Source organism: Dipodomys spectabilis, unplaced genomic scaffold (genome assembly GCF_019054845.1).
Source record: "Dipodomys spectabilis isolate Male_0828 unplaced genomic scaffold, ASM1905484v1 ptg000212l, whole genome shotgun sequence".
NCBI classification, from domain to species: domain Eukaryota; kingdom Metazoa; phylum Chordata; class Mammalia; order Rodentia; family Heteromyidae; genus Dipodomys; species Dipodomys spectabilis.
This window is the reverse complement of record NW_024870889.1, coordinates 851900-873577: the sequence shown is the minus strand read 5'-3', so window position 1 is coordinate 873577 and position 21678 is coordinate 851900. Positions and strand designations below refer to the sequence as shown.

General features: G+C 52.3%; 1 protein-coding gene across 1 annotated transcript in view; it reads left to right on the top strand.

The window, feature by feature from the left end:
- Positions 1-21396, top strand: part of Mok (MOK protein kinase) — a 36467-nt gene extending 15071 nt beyond the window's left edge. Inside the window, exons 4-12 of the mRNA XM_042696892.1 lie at positions 501-571; positions 13157-13235; positions 14325-14373; positions 15842-16020; positions 18781-18882; positions 19535-19708; positions 20044-20158; positions 20509-20706; positions 21316-21396. Of these exons, the coding sequence (XP_042552826.1) occupies positions 501-571; positions 13157-13235; positions 14325-14373; positions 15842-16020; positions 18781-18882; positions 19535-19708; positions 20044-20158; positions 20509-20706; positions 21316-21396 (1048 nt within the window). The remainder of the gene's footprint in view (positions 1-500; positions 572-13156; positions 13236-14324; positions 14374-15841; positions 16021-18780; positions 18883-19534; positions 19709-20043; positions 20159-20508; positions 20707-21315) is intronic.
- The last annotated feature ends 282 nt before the right edge of the window (positions 21397-21678 follow it).

Genomic DNA, 21678 nt, shown 5'->3' with positions numbered 1-21678 from the left:
GAGACATTGCAGACTTAAATCCACATATCCTTCACAGAGTCTCCCGTGGTCCCCTTGCAGACTCTGAGGACCCACAGTGGTCTGTGCTCAGGCCTGAGTGCTCTGTGCCGGCCTCGCGTGGGACGCGGGCTCCTCGTCTGGAGTGTGCTCCCCACTGTCAGTTTTCTCCAGCACGTGCAGTGATTTAAGTAAATTCAAACTGAACATGCAAACCTCTTTTCTTCTTTCTGCTGGCAACTAATTCTATATACCTATAAATATAGATTTATAGATAGATATTTAAAGGGATTCTAGAATTTTGCTTAAAGCAGTATTTTAAAGTAATTTTAGCTGGAATATTATTTTAAAAATCAAATCCTCTACTATTCTAATAACTACATAGCAGCCTTCATTGGTGTGGGAATTCCTTATGTTTACTAGAAATATGCACAACTAAATTAGATATTTGATTCTATTTTCTGCTTAGGACAAAAGAACTTAAAACTTGCTTTCTTCTTCAGTGACAGAAAATCTGGTTCTCTTGCACTAATATGTGAACTTATGGACATGAATATTTATGAGCTAATTCGAGGTATGTAGACTATTTTGAAAGCTAATCTGAGGGTCTCTTCTGTAGTTCACATATGCTTTGTAGTTCTTCAGGTCCATGGCCACAGCACCATGGTGCTTTGTGAGTTACCAAGCATATAGTGCAGGACCGTGTGCCACAGGAAGGCATTTTCCTGGCCCCTCACCTACCGAGAACACAGTTATAAACAGAAGGGAAGTCCCAGGGAATAAAGGCCACTGTAGGCTGACACGCCCTCCCGCCCCCCTCCTCTCCCCCAGCCTTCCTCAAGCAGGACCCTGCTGTACGCATGTGCTGTCCCACTCTGAGGTCTGTCTGCTCCTTTCTTTGCTTTGTTCTGTCCTGTGCTCAAAACAAGGCAAATACAACATTGAGAAGCTGGGTGACATAATTATGTCTCATGCCTGTAATCTTAGACACTGAGAAAGAGTACTGAGATCTGAGGATCATGGTTTGAAGCCAACCCTGGCAGGAATGTCTGTGATACTCTTACCTCCAATTAACCACCAGAAAGGTGAATCTGGAGCTGAGGCTCAAGTGAAAGAGTGCTGGCCTTGAACAAAAAAAAGCTCAGGGACATCCCTCATGCCCTGAGTTCAGTCCCCAAGACTAGCACCCAACTCCCCCCCCTGAAATAAACAGAATTTCTCTGTGACCCAGCCATACCACTTTTAGGCATCTACCAGTCAGGATACGGTAAAGATACTTGCACATCCAGGTTTATTGCTGCGCTATTTACAATAGCCAAGTTATGGAAACAGCCCAGCTGCCTTAAAATAGATGAATGTATTAAGAAAATATGGTACCTGTACACATGGAATCTTTTTTTTTTTTTTTTGGGTCCGGTCGTGGGGCTTGAACTCTGGGCCTGGGCGCTGTCCCTCAGCTCTTCAGCTCAAGGCGAGTGCTCTACCACTTGAGCCACAGCGCCACTTCCGGCTTTTTTTTTCCTGCTTATGTGGTGCTGAGGAATCGAACCCAGGTCCTCATGCATGCAAGGCAAGCGCTCTACCACTGAGCCACCTTCCCAGCCCCTACACATGGAATCTTACTCATCCATTAGAAACAGTAAGATTAGCCAAGTGCTGATGGCTCACACCTATAATCCTAGCTACTCAGGAGGCTGAAATCTGAGGATCACAGTTCAAAGCCAGCCCGGGCAAGAAAGTCCATGAGATTCTGATCTCTGATAAAACCACCAGAAAATCATAAGTGGCACTGTGGCTAAAATGGTAGAGTGCTAGCCTTGAGCTGAAGAGCTGAGGGACAGCGCCCAGGCCCAGAGTTCAAACCGCAGGACCCACCAAAAAAAAAAAAAGCAGTAAGATTATGTCATTTGCAGACAAATGAATGGATCATGCTAAGTGAAGTAAGCCAGCCTCGGAGAGGCAAATGGCTCATGTTGTCTCTCACATGTAGACGCTAGATCTAAAATACAAATATGTGTGCTAACACACACAGGCACTATGCATATACACACAAACAAGGTGACTGAAGGAGGGTCTGCATAGGTCAGGGACCCTCAGGTGGAACTCCTCTGAGCAACAAATATACTGCTTATCAAAATGAGTATCAGGAAGTGGAAACATGTTTTGGGAGGTGGGGAGGGGAAGAGGGCACAGGAATGGAGGGAGAAAGGGTGACCAAATGTAGTCCTTATATTCAATATGCATTATGTAAAAAATGAACTGTAAACTTGAGGGGAGGGAAAGGTGTAGGTGGGATGGTGAACATGTGGGAAAACAAAGGAAGGGGTGACATTGACCAAGAAGCACTGTTCTCATAGCCTGACTTATGGAATTGTGACCACTTTGTACAAGTGTGTGTGTACCAATCCTGAAGCTTGAACCCAGCATTTAGTTTCTCTCTCTTTTTGGGGGGGGAGGGGTCCGGTTGTGGGGCCTGAACTCTGGGCCTGGGCGCTGTCCCTCAGCTCTTCTGCTCAAGGCTAACGCTCTACCACTTGAGCCACAGCACCACTTCCGGCTTTTTTCTTTTTGTTTATGTGATGCTGAGGAATTGAACCCAGGGCCTCATACATGCAAGGCAAGGCAAGTGCTCTACCACTGAGCCACCTTCCCAACCCTCTTTTTTCTTTTTTTTTTTTTTTGGTCGGTCATGGGGCTTGAACTCTGGGCTTGGGAGCTGTCCCTGCCCTCTTCAACTCAAGGTGAGTGCTCTACCACTTGAGCCACAGCGCCACTTCCGGTTTTCTAATGGTTTATTGGAGATACGAGTCTCACGGACTTTCCTGCCTGGGCTGGCTGTGAACTGCGATCCTCAGATCTCAGCCTCCTGAGTAGCTAGGATTACAGGCATGAGCCACCAGCGCCCAGCTTTGAACCCAGCATTTGGGTGCTATCCCTGAGCATCTTTGTTCAAGGCTAGCACTCTTATCATTTGAGCCACAGCTCCATTTCTGGCTTTTTGGTAGTTAATTGGAGGTAATAATCTCATGGGCAGCCACCGGTGGCTCAAGTGGTAGAGTGCTTGCCTTGAGCTGAAGAGCTGAGGGACAGCGTTCAGGCCCAGAGTTCAAGCCCCAATACTGACAAAAAAAAAAAAATCTCATGGGCTTTCTTGTCTGGGCTGGCTTTGAACTGTGATCCTCAGATCTCAGCTTCTTGAGTAGCTAGGATTACAGGCATGAGCCACTAGCACCTATTCTACTTAGTACAACTGTTTATTTTTTTAAAGTGCTTACTTCACAGACACATACACTAAAATTATGATACAATATAGCAAAGATTAGCTTGGCTCCTGCACCAAGATAATTCACAAGTTTGTTTTTTTTTTTTTTTTGTCGGTCATGGGGCTTGAACTCTGGGCCTGGGCGCTGTCCCTCAGCTCTTCAGCTCAAGGCGAGCGCTCTACCACTTGAGCTACAGCGCCACTTCCAGTTTTTCTGGTGGTTTATTGGAGATAGGAGTCTCACAGTCTCTCCTGCCCGGGCTGGCTTTGAACCGCAATCCTCAGATCTCAGCCTCCTGAGTAGCTAGGATTACAGGCGTGAGCCACCAGCGCCCGGCAATTCACAGGTTTTTGAAGCATTCCATATTTGAAAACAAAATACAACACAACAAGGCAGAGCTTTCCCCAGAAAAGCTCTCACGAGGCAGAGTTGCCCGCTGGGGATCTTTATACCGGCTCTCAGATTCCAGGGTGATCCTCTGTTTCCTTCCTTTGGAACAATAAAATACTGTTTAGGAAAGCTTGTGGCCTTAGGTGACCTTAGCCAGAGGAGCCACAGGGAGTGGAGGCCAAGAGGCAAGCCCTGGCCTCCACAAGCAAGTGCCCTGGGGGGGTCTGGCCTCCTGAGGCTGGATTAGATGCCAGAAAAGATGAGCCACCACTAGAAAGGAGTACTACCAGAGCCCGCATGGGACTGGGGGAAGCAAGCGAAAAGAACAAGCTGTGAGTAACTTCTTATGATGTGAGGTTGGATTTTAGTGAAAGCATCATAGATGATTTTAAACTGTAGTATTTCAAATAGCTGCTGAAGTGATGTACTGTGGAAACTTAGACTGAGATGCTGCTCTTATGATGGCGGGGAAGCATATGTACATACTCATGTACATGTAAATGAAGGGCAAGCATGGAAATCCACATTATCCTAGGTATCCTCAGAGAATTGGTTCTAGAAATTCTGGGATGCCAAATTTGGGGTAGTCAAACCATTCTTTAGAATAAAATGGTGTAGTATCTGCATTTGTCCCATCACATCCTCCTGCACGACTGACATCATCTCCTTTATGTTAGGCTCATGTGATGTGAATGGTTGTCTTGTATTGTTTACAAACAACAAGAAACAAAAGCTTGAGTACATGTTGAATACAGACAAAGGGTGGTTCACACCTGTAATCATAGCTACTAGGGAATCTGAGGGGCTGGGAATATGGCTCAGTGGTACCTCACAGACATGAAGCCCTGGGTTCGATCCTCAGTACCACATATACAGAAAAAGCCTGAAGTGGCCCTGTGGCTCAAGAGGTAGAGTGCTAGCCTTGAGCAAAAGAAACTCAGGGACAGTGCCCAGGCCCTGAGTTCAAGACCCAGAACTGGCCAAAAAAAAAAAGTCTGAGATCTGAGAATTGCAGTTCATAGCCAGCTCAGGCAGGAAAGTCTGTGAGCTTTTTAGCTCCAATAAGCCACCAGAAAACCGGAAGTGGCACTGTGGCTCAAGTGGTAGAGTACTAGCCTTGAGCTGAAGAGCTCAGGGACAGCGCCCAGGCCCAGAGACAGGTTCTAAAAAAAAATGTTAGTTGAATTCTCAGATGCCAAACCCACAAATACAGGAAGTACAGCTGCCAGTATTTCATTATATGATTAAAAGATACATGTGACGCTGGGTCCTGGCTCACACCTGTCATCCTAGCTACTCAAGAAGCTGAGATATGAGGATCATGGTTCAAAGCCAGTCTGGGCAGGAAAGTCTGAGACTCTTCTCCAATAAACCACTCAGAAAAAGCTAGAAGTGGTGCTGTGGCTCAAGTAGTAGAGCATTAATCTTGAGCACAAAGAGGCTCAGGGACAAGGCCCAGACATTTGAGTTCAAGCCCCAGGATGGGCAAAAAAATTTTTTTAAAAAGTGATAGTAAATTATTAATGAATAGGCACAGTTTTCTACATCCAAAAAAGTTGATGTACATTAATTGGTCAGAAAACTTTTGCATCTTTTTGGGAAAATAGGAGATTGCAATATGTATATATTTACACACACATATATAGAGCATGCATATGTATAAATATACATATGTACATCCACATATATATGTTACATACGTTGTACATTTATTCTTCATTCACTCAGTCATCTGTTCTTTTTTTTTTTCATTTATGCAGTACTGAGGATTGAACCCTGGGCTTCACACATTCTAGCAAGCCCTCTTCCACTAAGCCACATTCTCATTTCCTTCCTTCCTTCCTTCCTTCCCTTCCTTCCTTCCCTCCTTCCTTCCTTCCCTTCCTTCCTTCCTTCCTTCCCTTCCTTCCTTCCTTCCTTCCTTCCTTCCTTTCCTTCCTTCCTTCCTTCCCTTCCTTCCCTTCCTTCCCTTCCTTCCTTTCTTCCTTCCTTTCCTTCCTCCTCCTCCTCCTCCTCCTCCTCTTCCTCCTCTTCCTCCTCTTTCTCCTTCTTCTTTTGTGTGTATGTCTGTTGTGGGGCTTGTACAGTGGGCCTGGGCACTCTCCTCAGCTCTTCAGCTCAAGGCAAGTACTCTACCACTTGAGCCACAGCTCCATTTCTGGTGTTCTGGTAGTTAATTGGAGATGAGAGTCTCATGGACTTTCCTGCTGGGCTGGCTTTGAACTGCGATCCTCAGATCTTAGCCTCCTGTGTAGCTAGGATGACAGGCATGAGACACCAGTACCGGCCTATCTTAGAATTCTTACTGTTGCTTTCTAAGGTATGGGCTCTGTGGCTCATGTTCATGGCAGCAGCGTGATGTGTCCTGAGATGACAAGGTCACCATTGGGCAGGTGAGGAATGAGTGGTTTTCATAAAATGGTCCGCAAGTCCCTGAAAAGGAACCTGCTGTCGTAGTCCAGTGACATAGCTGTGTAACCTCAAATTAGTGGTCTGGAAGGCAGCTGAAAGCAGGGAAGCAAGGCAAGTGTGGAGCCCAGGATCAGAGAGGTAGGAAGTCCCAAGCAAGTCAGTGCAAAGGAGATGGGGCTGGGATGGCTGGTGAGCTTTCTGTCCTTCTGGTGGCATCTTGGAGGCGGAGGCTTTCCTCTGGAGGTTACCGTCACCGAGATGCCTCTCAGTCCTTGCTGTGCTGCAGGAGGCTCACACGTACAACCGAAAGCCCCTTTCAGTAAGTGCTACATGATAGAAGCCTGGGACCATGAAGAGCTTTAACTGGGGTACACACACCACAGCTTTAACATGACGTTCGTGTCTTTTGTAGACAGGGCCTCTGTCTGTGCACCAGATCCAAGATGCTGACCACCATACAGGGTTCAGAAACATTGAAACTTGGAGACATCAGATGGCAGGGCTGAGCATGATGACTCCCCCTTTTAATCCCAGCTATTCTGGAGAGGCAGGTTGTGACTGGTCCTCCTTCACAGATGAGGAAACTGAGACTTATGGGATTTGTTGATAATCCAAACTAAAATTGCTAAGAGCTGGCAGAGCCAGGACTAAGTCTCTCATCTACCTCTGACTTTTTTTTTTTTTAACCAGTGCTAGGACTTGAACTCTGGATCTGGGTGCCGTCCCTCAGCTCTTTAGCTCAAGACTTAGTGCTCTACCATTTGACCCACAGTGCCACTTCCAGCTCTTTCTCTGTATGTGATACCGAGGAATGGAACCCGGGGCTTCATGCAGGCTAGACAAGCACTCTACCACTGAGCCAGCTTCCCAGCCCTGACTTCATGCTTGTGCTGTGTTGCTTCCCTGGGGTTCCCATCCCATTCCAGTTCCAAGCCTGATGGCAGATGGCACTGCTTTACTGTTTGCTCTTGTTGATGGCAGACCTGATTAATAGAAAACTACATCAGTCACTAAAGCTTCAGCCCCAGAATAGCAATTCCTGTGACTTAGGTTACAATTCCCCTAGGCTCTTAGAATGTTCAGTAGATTGCTAAATACCAAAGGAGGATGAAAGCCAGGAAAGCAGGGAAGGACACGCACGCTGTCATTACAGCGCTGTCGTTTATGCACACAGCGTACAAGACTTGGCTCTGGCAGGAGCTCAGTGGCTTGTGCTTGTCACAGCGTGTGTGGTGTGTTGTGGATGTGAACTAGAGTCAGCACCGGCCTCAGGGGGGCCAGTTTCCCTCTTCATCCAGCGGGGGTCAGGTGAGGCTGAGCCAAGGACCGGAGACGTTTGGACTTACCTGGGCCAATGGCAGGACCAGCAAAGACCGGAAAGGCTGCCTCCACCCCAGTTCCATGCCGTAGGCTAACGAGAGGCAGAGGCACAGTGGGGCATTGCAGCCACCGTCCCCACACCCTGATCCAGAGAGCCTGCCTCTTGGCAGAAAATCAGGCCTCCTGGAAATTGGAAGCAGGACTCATATTGCTGAGGCTGTACCACTGACTGAGCCTGAACTGCCTCTTGCCTCTACCCCCTGCCTGTCCGTTCTTCCTCCCTTGAAAGACTGGGCCTGAGACCATTGGACGCCTGACATGAGTCTCCACTCTCATTATTGCAGGAAGAGATGGGACAGGCGGGCCCAGAAGTTGTGGTCAGTGCACTGCATTTTGGAGCACCAGCTGCTCTTCCTTGGTGCAGGGGCTGACCCTAACACTTAGAGTTGTACCTTCCCAGGCTGTGAGTGAGGCACAAGCCTCCACATAAGTCCATGATTTAGGGGGCTAGGCCACGTAAGAAGAAAGCAGACTTGATAGACCGTAAAAGCATTGCAGCTCGTTGCTGTGCATAGCTTGTGTTTAGTGCCTCACTGCCTCCCAGCCTGTTTTGCAAATAGTACATGCTAGATGATTCAGTTGTATTTCTTTTTGCTTTGTCGGTCATGGGGCTTGAACTCTGGACCTGAGTGCTGCCCCTCAGCTCTTAGCTCAACGTGAGCACTCTACCACTTGAGCCACAGCGCCACTTCCAGTTTTCTGAGTGGTTTATGGAGATATGAGTCTCACGGACTTTCCTGCTTGGGCTGGCTTTAAACCACAATCCTCAGATCTCAGCCCCCTGATTAGCTAGGATTACAGGCGTGAGCCACTATGCCCAGTTCTCCGTTGTATTTTTATATTTCATTGATTCCGACCCATTCATTGTAAGATGCAGCATTTTCTGTGTAGCAACAAGAAGGAAACTTTCCAGTTCAGTTATGACACAAAGCTTTACCATGTGGTGATTTTAATTTTATCCTTACCAAAAGAATTCTTTTAGATCTAGTTTTTTTCCTGTGTCACTTTTGCACATGCATACAAAAAATAGTAGACCTGAAGTGCATTTGTGACGGCATTCCTAATGCCTTCTTTGAGCATTTGATGCCACATGGGCGACATCTTTGTTCTTCCCTGGTCAGCCTCTGTGCTTTCAGCAGGTGGGCAATAGGACATTTTTCTAAGCTGGTGACCCAATCCTGGCACCTCTGGGAGGCATGGCTCACGGACACCAGTCCGTATTGCAGTCATGTGCAGTCTTGCCCCTAGACTAGACGGGGAGGTCACGGTGTCTCTCACACTTGGGGGGTACGGAGGCTCCGGTGGACACTGACTGCTGTGGTCAGCCTTGCCCTCGGCCTCTGCAGTCACCATGTGTTGTATGGAGAATCAGCAGGGCCACCAGCGTGTACAGTGTGTGGGTGTAGCAGTGCAGCCTTTTCCTGTGTGCTCAGCCTTGCTTTCCAGGTGAGGATCTGAACTGCACAGCGAATTGAGACTTTTCCACTTGTACTCGCCTCAGCTGGCGCAGCCACCGGGTGCAGACCTGGAGAGCCTGTGCTGCGTGTGCGGCTATGCTGCGTGTGCGGCCGCACTGCGTGTGCCGCCGCGCCGGGCTGCGCGTGCCGCCACGCCGGGCTGCGTGTGCCGCCGGGCTGCGCGTGCCGCCGGGCTGCGCGTGCCGCCGCGCCGGGCTGCGCGGCCCCGGCTCTGTCCAGTCTGGCACCCCACCTGTGGCCCTGTGCTGGCTGTGGCTTCTCAGCAGCAGGGCAGGCATGTGGGTGCAGGTGTGGTATGAAGGCCCTTGGCTGTGTCCTGGTGGGCCCAGTGTGCATCTGCAGTGTGGGGCAGGCTGGGGGGGGGGGGGTCTTGTCACCGTGGAGCGAGGACACCATGGGACTGGCTTTCCTTCAAAGGATGCTGACTTGGTGAACGCCCAAGTCTGTCTGTGCACACCTAACTTCTTTTCTACATTATTGAGATTATATGTGACGTTGCATAGAAAGTAGAAACACCTGGTCAAACTTCCAGGGGTTCCTGAGGCTGGGGTTCCAGCCTCCCCCCCAAGTTATTCACTCAGGGTGCTTCATCTGTTTGTTGTTCCGGCTGGTGGAAAAGGAGAATCTGGTGGGGATCAGACTCAGACTTGGGCTGGAAGTTTAGGGTCTGGGACGGGAGCCTGGGGGGCCGGGGGGACTGTGTCCAGACTGCTGGCCTCACCCTGTGCGGTCACCCTACAGAGGGGCCACAGGAGAGCGCCCCCAGTGAGGGAAACAAGGCAAGGAAGGTAGAACTCCAACAGGACTCTCCTGCTGGGACCACAGGCAGGCAAGAAATGTAGATTCCTAGGCTCTGTCCTGAGTCAGTGATATATTAGATCTGGAGTTGGGCCTTGAAAGCTACATGTGTTTTGTCTGTGTCTGTATCTGTGTGTACTGTGTCTGTGTGTTTGTGTCTTTGTGTCTGTGCCCGTGTCTGTGTCTGTGTGTACTGTGTCTGTGTGTGTGGACTGTGTCTGTGTGTCTGTGTCTGTCTGTGTCTGTGTGTACTGTGGCTTGAACTCAGAATCTTGCACTCTCCCTCAAGACTGCCATTCTACTACGTGAGTCATCTTCACTTTCAGCTTTTGGTGGTTAATTGGAGGTAGGAGGCTTATGGATTTTTCTGCTGGGCTGGCTGCAAGCTACAGTCCTCAGTTTTCAGCCTCCTGAGCAGCTAGGATTACAGGCATGAGCCACCAGCACCTGGCTGGAATCTGTTTTTTAAAAGATTCCTAGTTGGCTGTGTGCTGGTGGCTTATGCCTATCATCCTAACTGCTCAGGAGGCTGAAAACTGAGGATCGTGGTTCAAAGTTAGACTGGACAGAAAAGTCTCTGTGAGACTCTTTTTTTTTTTTTTTTGTCGGTCGCAGGGCTTGAACTCTGGGCCTGAGCGCTGTCCCTCAGCTCTTGCTCAAGGCTAGTGCTCTGCCATTTGAGCCACAGCTCCACTTCTGGTTTTCTAGTGGTTTATTATAGGAGTCTCACAGACTTTCCTGCCTGGGCTGGCTTTGAACCACAATCTTCAGATCTCAGCCTCCTGAGTAGCTAGGATTACAGGCGTGAGCCACCGGCGCCCAGCTGCGTGAGACACTTTTCTCCAATAAACTACTCAGAAACCGGAAGTGGCACTGTGGCTTAAAGTGGTAGAACACTAGCAGTGAGCACAAAGAGGCTCAGGGACAGCGCCCAGACCCTTGAGTTCAATCCCCACAACCAAAACATAAATAAATAGATAAATAATGCCTGGCAGGTTGCGAAGCTTGGGTCGAGGAGGATTTTTCTGAGAGTCTACCTTTTTGGGTTCAGGTTCAGATGAGTGCAATGCCAGCTTCTGGCTCTGGGTTGGACCCGATGGGCAGGAGCCTTCGGAGGCGACGCCTTCGCCAGGCCCCTGGGCACTGAGTTGTGACCTCGCCACAAAAGGAAGTTTAGGAAATACTGGTCAAGAAAGTTTACTGGTCAGACAAAGCAAAGGAAGAGATAAAGATGGTACACAACTAAGGCACAGGCCCGTGCGCAAGCAGGCGACAGCTGCTCTGACATTGTGGGTATGTACAGTGAAGAGGTAGTTCAGGGTGTGGCTCGAATTCACCTTCAGATGAGTGTTTCCTTTTCTCCCTGTGCCGGCTTGGGGTGTGTACCACCAGCACGTGGGAGGGAGACAGAAATTGAAATTGCACTCTTCTGTTCATTTTTTTATTTTCCAGACAGGGTCTTGCTCTGTAGCCCTTTGTCCTCTCTAACTTGTTCTCCTCCTGCCTAAACCTCCGGGTCCTGGGGTCGCGGGCATGTGCCACCACACTGGCTGCTAGAGTTTTTGTTTTTTGTTTTTTGATGGTTTTTTTGGTTGGTTGTGGGGCTGGTGCTGTCCTAGAGTTTTTTCACTCAAGGCTAGTACTCTACCACTTAGAGCCACAGCTCCACTTTCAGTTTTTTGGTGTTTAATTGGAGAAAGTGTCTTGGACTTTCCTGCCCAGGCTGGCTTTGAACCACTATCCTCAGATCTCAGCCTCCTGAGTTAGCTAGGATTACAGGCTTGAGCTACCAGCACCTGGCTAGTGTACTTTAATCTTAGGAAAGCTATCAAAGTCCTAACTTTAATTCTTTTGATCTTAATTCTAGGAAACATAAGCTAGGTGAAATAATAAAAAGATGATGGTATTACATGAAGAAGTTAATTGCACTGAGATATCTTTTTTAAAAAGTTTTTTTTTGGGTCCAGTCATGGGGCCTGAACTCTGGGCCTGGGAGCTGTCCCTCAGATCTTCAGCTCAAGGCTAGTGCTCTACCGCTTGAGCCACAGCACCACTTCCGGCTTTTTTTCTTTTTGCTTATGGGGTGCTGAGGAATTGAACCTAGGGCCTCAGGCATGCAAGGCAAACACTCTACCACTGAGCCACCTTCTCAGCCCTTAAATTTTTAATTAATTTCTAGTACCTGGACATTACAAACATTTCTTATTTAGTTATGTAGAGAAAAAAGATACATTTATTTGCAAAGAGAAATCACAAACTTACAGCTCATGGTGTCAAACAGGTCATATATTTAAGAAGGAAGAAACGAGGCTTCTGAACTGTTAGGTGGCTGGCCATGGTCATCTTGAAGATTTAAAACTTAAAGGTTGCCACCACTGACCTGCAGTCAATTAAAAAGTGACTTTTGTGGAACAGGAGTTCTCTGTGGCGCTGGGCTGGGATGGCGTGCTGAGTTCTCCGTCTGGCGCATGGAGTGCTGAGAGCAGAGAGCACAGGAAGGGCTGCAGGAAGGAAGGGCTGGCGGGGCTCCGCCTCCGCGCGCCAGGCTGGCCGGCCTGGGCGGCGAAAGCAGCTTGTGTGCGCTGTGGACCCGCAGCCCTCAGCGGCGCTCTGCTGCACGGTTGTCCCTCTGCCCTTTATGATGGAGATCCTCAAGATCAGGTCCCATGGTGCACACTGTAGTCCCAGCTACGCAGGAGGCTGAGGTGGGAGAGCGTCGTTTCTTCCTTCTTAAATATATGACCTGTTTGACACCATGAGCTGTAAGTTTGTGATTTCTCTTTGCAAATAAATGTATCTTTTTTCTCTACATAACTAAGAAATGTTTGTAATGTCCAGGTACTAGAAATTAATTAAAAATTTAAGGGCTGAGAAGGTGGCTCAGTGGTAGAGTGTTTGCCTTGCATACATGAGACCCTAGGTTCGGTTCCTCAGCACCCCATAAGCAAAAAGAAAAAAAGCCGGAAGTGGTGCTGTGGCTCAAGCGGTAGAGCACTAGCCTTGAGCTGAAGATCTGAGGGACAGCGCCCAGCTGAGTGCAAGAGTTTAAAACCATCCTAGGCAAGAGAGAGCATATCTCAGATGAACAAATAAGATGGAGCTCCCCATCTAGACAGGAAGACATGAGGTTTTCAAGTGCCTCACTCACTTTGAAGGGGCTCCCACAGGGCCAAGGCCATCAGACCAGCCTCACTCGCACAGAATCAGGATGCGGGCGCACTGTGACTTTAACCACCTTGTGCCAGTATGTAGGCTAGGCTTTGTAGTGGCGTACTTTTTCCATGTGTTTCTATTTCCTTTAACTAGTTCAGATGATTTTTCACAGAGGAGCTTAGATTTTCACACACCCCTAAATAAAATTGGGTTCTGTGTATTCTAGATTCATAAAGAGGATCTGAGCCCTTGCTAACTGTATCTGCCTGTCCCTTGCTTGCCCAGGGCGAAGACACCCGTTATCGGAACGGAGAATCATGCACTACATGTACCAGCTGTGCAAATCCCTTGACCACATGCACAGGTACTGAGCCCTGGGCCCGAGATGCAGCTTCAGTCCTGTCCAGTCTCATCCCCACTGGAACTGGAACTGGTAGTGGGAGGCAGTGGGCAGACCGGAGAGGGATGGCAGATATGGCCAGAACTGTTTGTATGCACACAACACACGGAACAGAAGTGACACTTGTTGAGGCTGGATTAGAGTGTCTGGGGCTCTCGCCAGGACCCATTGTCTGAGCTGGGAGCTCATGGCTCACACCTATATCCCAGCTACGCAGGAGGCTGAGATTCTGAGGATTACAGTTCGAAGCCAGTTCAAACAGGAAAGTCCATGAGACTTATTTCCAATTAACCACCAAAGTATCTGAAGTGAAGCTGTGGCTCAAGTGGTAAAGCACCAACCTTAAGCAAAAAAGCTAAGGGACAGCACCCAGGCCCTAAGTTCAAGCCTCATTATGGGCACTAAAAAAAGGAAAATCCATTGTTTGCATAAATAAATTTAAAAATGCAATTCCAGTGGAAGAATTTGAATAAATGAAGGATAGTTATTTAGTTAATTATTTTTGTGGTAGTAGGGTTTGACCTCAGGGCCTCATGCTTGCTAGGCAGGTGCTCTGCCCCCTAAACAATACCCTAAGTCCTTTGCTTTTGTTATTTTCTTGGTCCGGTTGTGGGGCCTGAACTCTGGGCCTGGGCGCTGTCCCTCAGCTCTTCAGCTCAAGGCTAGCGCTCTACCACTTGAGCCATAGCGCCACCTCTGGCTTTTTTCTTTTTGCTTATGGGGTACTGAGGAATTGAACCCAGGGCCTCAGGCATGCAAGGCAAGCGCTCTACCACTGAGCCACCTTTCCAGCCCTGCTTTTGTTATTTTCAAGTAAAGTCTCATAGTTATGCATGAGCTGGCCTTAACCATGATCCTATTTCTACCTCCCACATAGCTAGGATGACAGGTTTTTATTGGTTGAGATGGGGGGGGAGGGTCTCATGAACTTGGTGCCGGGGCTGGCTTGAACTTCTGTCCTCCTGATCTCAGTGTTCCAAGTAGCTAGGATTATAGGTGTGAGCCATTGTGCTTGGCTAATTCTATTTTTTGTCCCTTCCATACTAAATGCAGAAATGGAATATTTCACAGGGATGTGAAACCAGAAAATATACTAATAAAGGTAAGTACTTCATGTGAACACTTGATGTCCACAATAAAGGTAGAATTGGAAACTGGATGTATTGTCAGTCCCAGGTAGCTGGAAAATAATGGTGTTGTTTTTGTTGTTGTTGTTGTTGTTGTTTTGTGTCAGTACCAGGCCTTGAACTTAGGGTCTGGGCATTATCTCTGAACTTTTTTGCTCAAAGCTAGTATTCTACCTCTTGAGCCACAGCTCCACTTCCAGCCTTCTGGTGGTTTATTGGAGATAAGAGTCTCATGGACTTTCCTGCCCAGGCTGGCTTTGAAACCTTTATCCTCAGATCTCAGCCTGCTGAGTAGCTAGGATTACAGGCGTGATCATGGGTACCTAGCTATGGTGTGTTTTTGTTTTGTTTTGTTTTCAGTTCTAGGGAGGGAACCCAGAGTCTCAAACAGGGCAGTCTGACTCTGTATCAATGAGCTATCTTCCCAGCCCTTGTATTTTCTCCCTCCCAGTTTGGAAAAGAAGGCTTACTTAGTACATGTCGTCATCTTCATTGGCCGCGCACCTGCAGGAGACACTTGAGGTTCCTCCTGCTCGGCCTTTCCAGAGCTGACCCAGGGTGGTAGACGTAGGCAGTCACTTCTGGGATTTGGAGTCTTGTGTTGGGGGTTTCTCTCCAATGCCACCTGCACTGCCAAGTTTAAAGTGAACCCGTGCCACTGTCTGGTGTCCTCCCCTGAGACTTGCCAACAGAACCCCGTGAAGTCACATGGCTACAAGAGCGCATGTGCAGTGAGCTGAGGACTGAGCCATCCAGACGGACGTGGGAACTAGAAGCCAGGCCCTGTGGCTCATGCCTATGGTCCTGCTTATTCTGGATGCTGAGATATGAGAATCATGGTTTGAAGCCAGCCCGGGCAGAAAAGTCCACTAGATTCTATCTCCAGCTAACCAGCAAAATGTCCAACTAGAATCATGGCCTAGGTGGTAGAGTTCAAGCCATGAGCAAATAAGCTGAGCAAGGCCCTGAGTTCAAGCAATACCGACACACACACACACACACACACATCAGAATAAAGAACTAAGGGGATGGGAAGGTGGCTGAGTGATAGAGTGCTTATCTAGCACGTATGAAGCCCTGGGTTCGATTCCTCAGTGCCACATACACAGAAAAAGCCAGAAGTGGCGCTGTGGCTCAAGTGGTAGAGTGCTAGCCTTGAGTAAAAGAAACTCAAGACTTCGCTCAAGCTCAAGGCTTGACCTGGCAAGCTTCGGGACTGGCCAAAAAAAAAAAAAAAAAGACGTAAGTTGGAAGTCTGTGTGAAATCTAGCTAGAATGTGTGTAGGCATGCCGTGTGAATAGAGCGCCCTCTGCTTTGTGACACTCCTGTGTCAGGCAGCGGTAAAGTGTTTTGCACGCTGGCTGGGACGCTTGGCGTTGGGAATGGGTGTGCAGCAGGGCTGCACGGTGAGTTGGTTCTTGTCCCTGCCCTGTCCTGTGCAGCAGGACGTCCTGAAGCTCGGGGACTTTGGATCCTGCCGGAGCGTCTACTCCAAGCAGCCGTACACAGAGTACATCTCCACGCGCTGGTACCGCGCCCCCGAGTGCCTCCTCACCGACGGCTTCTACACCTACAAGATGGACCTGTGGAGCGCGGGCTGTGTGTTCTACGAGATCGCCAGGTAGCCTGCGCCAGCTCCCACCTTGCCTGGGGGAGGGCTCCCTCCTCTGCGCCCTGGGGCTGTCCCGCCAGGGGCTCGTGTTTGTTAACGGTGTCTTGAATCAACAGCAAGTTGACTGTGCTGTCTTGTGCTGCCGTTGCTTTTTTGTGCGTCAGTCCTGGGGCTTGTACTTAGGGTCCGGGTGCTGACCCTGAGCTCTTGCTGTCTACCACTTGAGCCACAGCTCCACATTTGCTTGATTGGAGTTAAAGGCTCATGGGCTTAGCTGCCTGGGCTGGTTTTGAACCAAGATCTTCAGATCTAGCCTTCTGAGTAGCTAGACAGGTGTGAGCCACTGAGGCCTGGCTCATTTATTTGTCAAGTCCTTGCCCTTGCTTTCCTGCCGTGGGGAGCGGCCGTCTCCCTCGGGCTCCCTCAGGGAGGACTCGGAGTAGTGTTCCAGGCAGAGGAGCAGTAAGTGTACTGGGGCTGCAAAGCCTGCAGTGGCGGTGGGCGCGGCTGTGGATCCTGTCTCAGCCACGCAGGTAGCCGCTAGGGCGTCCACGCGGGGATGAGGACGAGGTACTTCCTGCACCCCAAGGCTTTTCTACAAAGCACACATCTCATCCTTCCCAGCTTCCTCCTTTCCCCCTCTCCTCCTCCCCTCTTCTCTGTCCTCCCACTATTCCTCCCCTCCTCTCGCCCCTCTCCTCCCCTCCTCCCTCTCTTCTTTCCTTTCCCTCCCTCTTCTCCCTTCCCTCCTCCCTTGGCCTTCAGGCTCCATCTCTGGGGGGAGTGGTGGTCCAAGCAGATTGGGCAGAGTTTGTGCCCACTTGAAGATGAGCTTCTGGCTACAGCAGCCCAGGGAAGGGTGGGTGTGTCCTCTTGCTCTAGGCAAGCCATCAGTCCGGCAGGGCCGAGCGTTGCGGTGCTCCTGCCCCGTTCAGCTGGCTCTGCAGAAATGACATGGACAGACCTTCTGGATACGTTTCCTTTGACTTCAGTGTTGGGTTAAGAGTTGTTGTCTGAATGAGCTGACTGAATAGCGGCTTCATTCAAACCCAAAGTGCTGATGACCCTTCATACCCCAGGCTCAACCCTGTGCATTAGTTTGGAAGGATGGCAGTGAACAAGGTGGCTGGCAGCATCTCACCAGTCTGTTGCTGGGCACTAGTGCCCAGCCTCTCCTGAGCTGTCATCCTCTCTTCTTCTTCAGTCCAGGACATTGCTGTTTGCTGATAGAAGCTCCTGTTGCTTTTAGAGCTGTATTTTAAGTTTTCTTTGTGTCCTGTAACGTGAATTGAATTTTGGGGGGTGGGGGTGGGGATGGGTGGTTGGTTGTACTGCTTGAACTCAGGGCCTGAGCGCTGTTCCTGAGCCGCTTTGTGCTCAAGGCTAGCTCTACCGCTTGAGCCACAGCGTCACTTACTGCTTTTGAATAGTTAATTGGAGATAGGAGTTACACAGGGACCTTTCTGCTGGGCTGGCTTCGAACTGCAATCTTTAGATCTCAGCCTCCTAAGCAGATGAACTGATTTGTATGTGTGTGTGTGTGTGTGTGTGCGCGCGCGCGTGTGCGTGCGTGCGTGTGCGTGCGTGCACGCGCTGGTATCAGGGCTTGAACTCAGGGCCTGGTTGCTGTCCCTGTGTTTTTTGCTCAAGGCTAGCACTCTACCAGTTGGCTTTTTGGTGGTTAATTGTTAATTGGAAATAGGAGTCTCGGACTTTTCCTGCTTAGGGTAGCTTCAAACCAGGGTAGCTAGGATCATAGGCATAAGCCACAGTGCCTGACTCCTTTAGCTTTTTTGCTTAAGGCTGGTGCTCTGCTTCTGGCACTCTACCACCTGAGCCACACATCTACTTCCAGCTTTTTGCTGATTAATTGGTGATAAGAGATTTGTCTGCTTTGCCTGGCCTCAAACTGGAATCCTCAAATCTCAGTCTCTTTTTTGGTCGGTCATGGGACTTGCACTCTGAGCCTGAGCACTGTCCCTCAGCTCTTCAGCTCAAGGCTGTCCCTCTACCACTTGAGCTACAGCGTCCCTTCCGGTTTTCTGGTGGTTTACTGGAGAGAAGAGTTTCACGGACTTTCATGCCCGGGCTCGCTTTGGACCGTGATCCTCAGATCTCAGTCTCCTGAGTAGCTAGGATAACAGGCATGAGCCACCAGCGCCCGGCTAGATCTCAGTCTCTTGAGTGGCCAAGATTCTTTTTTTTTCCCCCCTGGTCATGGGGCTTGAACTCTGGGACTGAGCACTGTCCTTCAGCTCTTCAGCTCAAGGCTAGCACTCTGCCACTTGAGCCATAGCACCACTTCCAGCTTTTTCTGCTTATGTGGTACTGAAGAATGGAACTTAGAGCCTCATGCATGTGAGGCAAGCACTCTACCACTGAGCCACCTTCCCAGCCCCGAGTGGCCAAAATTCTAATATGAGCCACTAGCTCCTAGCCATGAATTGAATTTTTAAATATAGGTCTAAAGTCATTGTCTCCCATTCCCAGATCTCTAAAAGCGCTGAAATCTAAAAGTGTTTCTGAGAACTTACTTGTCAACAAGACCCGCTCTGTCCCCCTGGGTTTGTCAGCAGAGCTCACCCTGGCGGGCCAGAGGACCAGAGCTTGTAGAGTTCGTGAGCATTCATTCACGTTTTGCTGCAGACAGAGTGTGGGCCTACTGCCTGCCATCGAAGCACAAGCAGGACGCTGGACAGGCGGCCGAGGGGCTTGCTCTGGGTGAGCCGGTCCCAGCCAGCCTCGCCTCACCCCGTCACACCCTTGCAGCCTGCAGCCCCTCTTCCCCGGAGACAATGAACTCGACCAGATCTCAAAGATCCACGACGTGATTGGCACACCTGCTCAGAGGACCCTGACCAAATTCAAGCAGTAAGTGTCGTGTCCCCTGAGGAGAGGACGTGGCCTGCTGTCCCGCCTCACTGGGTTCCCACTGCAGGAAGTGGGGCAGCCTCGTCCCTCCGGGGGTTCATGGAGATGGGCTCTTCCTTGGGCATCATTGAACCTCCCAGGGTCTCTGAGGGCCTGGGAGCTGGGCTGCATCCACGGACCTACACACACTTAGAAACCCTGGGACCAAAAGTCCCCCGGTCACCTAGACCGCCCTGGGATTGAACTCAAGGCCTCACACTTTGCTAGGCAGGTGCTCTATCCTTTGAGCCACTTTTTCCTTAATTTCCTCACAGTAGTCTTTTATGGGACAGGTAGGAAAGAGCTGCCTGCCCAGCTGTGCAGAGCTCCGTCCCAGGGGCTCTTCCACCAGTGCCCACGTCACCCCCAGCAGCCCAGGCTTTTAGAGCAGCTTGAAGGTCGCTGCACAGGGGGCAGTGTGTCCAGAGGGCAACTCCCCCCATGTGCGCGGCCCCAGCCCCCAGGCCCCCAGGCCCCCCTCGTGCAGTGGGTGTTCCCCGGGGCCGTGCCCATGCTCAGACTCCCTTCAGTGTGGGTCCCTTAGGTTGGGGTGCCGACTGGCGAGCACTCTAATAACGGCGTGATGGTTTATTGTCATTGGGTTTTAATGCAGGTCGAGAGCTATGAGTTTTGATTTTCCTTTTAAAAAGGGATCGGGAATACCTCCACCGCCCACCAACCTGTCCCCGCACTGCCTCTCCCTCCTGCACGCCATGGTGGTCTACGACCCCGACGACAGGATTGCTGCCCACCAGGCCCTGCAGCACCCCTACTTCCAGGAGCAGAGGTAGGCCTGCAGCACCCCGGCTTCCGGGAGTGGAGGTGGGCTGGCCGGGGAACAGCTCTGCCCCTCTCCCGGGGTCCGGGACCCGCCCAGGTGGCGCCGCATGCTGGGGAAGGAGGCTGGGTGGCTATTTTGGGGGCTCCAGCAGGTGACCATGGCGGGGCCTGGCCATGTCGGGGATAGACGGTGCGGGTTCACAGCGGGATGGTGGGGCGCGGAGAGCCTGCGGAGGGCCCGGCCCTGCCCCGCCGAGGTTGGGGTGGTCTCTGCCTCGCCCGGGCCCTCGGGGCGCCTCGCTGGCAGGCTGGAGATGTGACACGGCCCCTCTTCCCCCTCAGGGGAGCCGAAGCCCGGGCTCTGGTCAGCCATGGGAGAGCCTTCTTCCCCGCGCGGCCCGCGGCGCCCGAGCCGCTGGGTCACCGCTGGCACTCGAGAGAGGCGCGGAAGCAGCAGGTGGGGCGGCCGGGCGGCGCGTGCGCAGTGGGGGCGCCCACGCTGCTCGGTGGGTGGTGCGTGTGCAGTTGGGCCCCTCCACACGGCTGCTCGTGGGGCGGGGTGGCGCGTGCGCAGTAGAGGCCCCTCCATGCTGCTCATGGGGCGGCCAGGCGGCGCGTGCGCAGTGGGGGCGCCTCCACGCTGCTCATGGGGCGGCCAGGCGGCGCGTGCGCAGTGGGGGCGCCTCCACGCTGCTCATGGGGCCTGCGTGCAAAGCGGGTGGGGAGGGGAGGGGGAGGTACTGATGGGGGGCAGGGGCCCTGGCCGCCCTGCCGCCCTGGGCACCGCCTGTGATCTCCTTCATGAAGCAGCCCGCGAGGCCTGAGGAGGACCACGCCCGGAGAGCCGCGCCCGACGGCCCGGTGGAGCTGCCCAGGCTGCGGCTCTCGGCGGTGAGCCGCCTGTCGCCGTGCGTGAGCCCCGCGCTGCGGCCTGCGCTGGGCGCGGGCGTGGACAGCCGAGTCCCCGTGCTGCTGCCCCTCAAGTGTGTGAGCGTGAGCAAGAAGGTAGGCGCGCCGCCAGCCGCCCGCCCTCCCCTCCCCACCTACCCCCGTCCTCCCCCACGCCCCTCCCCACCTACCCGTCCTCCCCCACGCCCCTCCCCACCTACCCCCGCCCCGGCGCCCGCCCTCCCCACCTACCCCCGCCCCCGGCGCCCGCCCTCCCCACCTACCCCCGTCCTCCCCCACGCCCCTCCCCACCTACCCCCGTCCTCCCCCACGCCCCTCCCCACCTACCCCCGCCCCGCCTTCCCCACCTACCCCCGTCCTCCCCCACGCCCCTCCCCACCTACCCCCGCCCCCGGCGCCCGCCCTCCCCACCTACCCCCGCCCCGCCCTCCCCACCTACCCCCGCCCCGCCCTCCCCACCCCTCCCCACCTACCCCCGCCCCGCCGCCCCTCCCCTCCCCACCTACCCCCGCCGCCCCCCCCCGCCCCTCCCCTCCCCACCTACCCCCGCCCTCCCCTCCCTCCCTACCCCCGCCGCCCCCCCCCCCGCCCTCCCCTCCCCACCTACCCCCGCCCCACCGCCCGCCCTCCCCTCCCTCCCTACCCCCGCCGCCCCCCCCCCCCGCCCCGCCCCGCCGCCACCTCCACGCCGCCCTTCCTCACCAGACAGACCCGCAGAAGGACGTGAAGGCCGCGCTGAAGCACTACCGCCTGCCCACCATCACCAGGAAAGGCGGCGGCTGCTGAGCAGACCCGCCTCCCGCTCCGGCTGCGCACCTGCCCCGGCCAGGCCCGGCCTGGGCGCCCGCGGGTGGACGAGGCCCCAGGAGACGCGGTGCGGCCGCGGGAGGTAGGGAGGCCCGCGGCCCTGGACTGGGCCTGGACCGGCCGCTGCCGCTGCCCTCACGGCCTGGAGCCGCCAGGCCCGGAAGCCACGGCTGCACCGCGTTTGCACCCGACACTGCGCGGCGCTCCAGTGGAATATATTTGTAAACCGCCCATTCTAGGGTTTATTTCATTTTCACAACA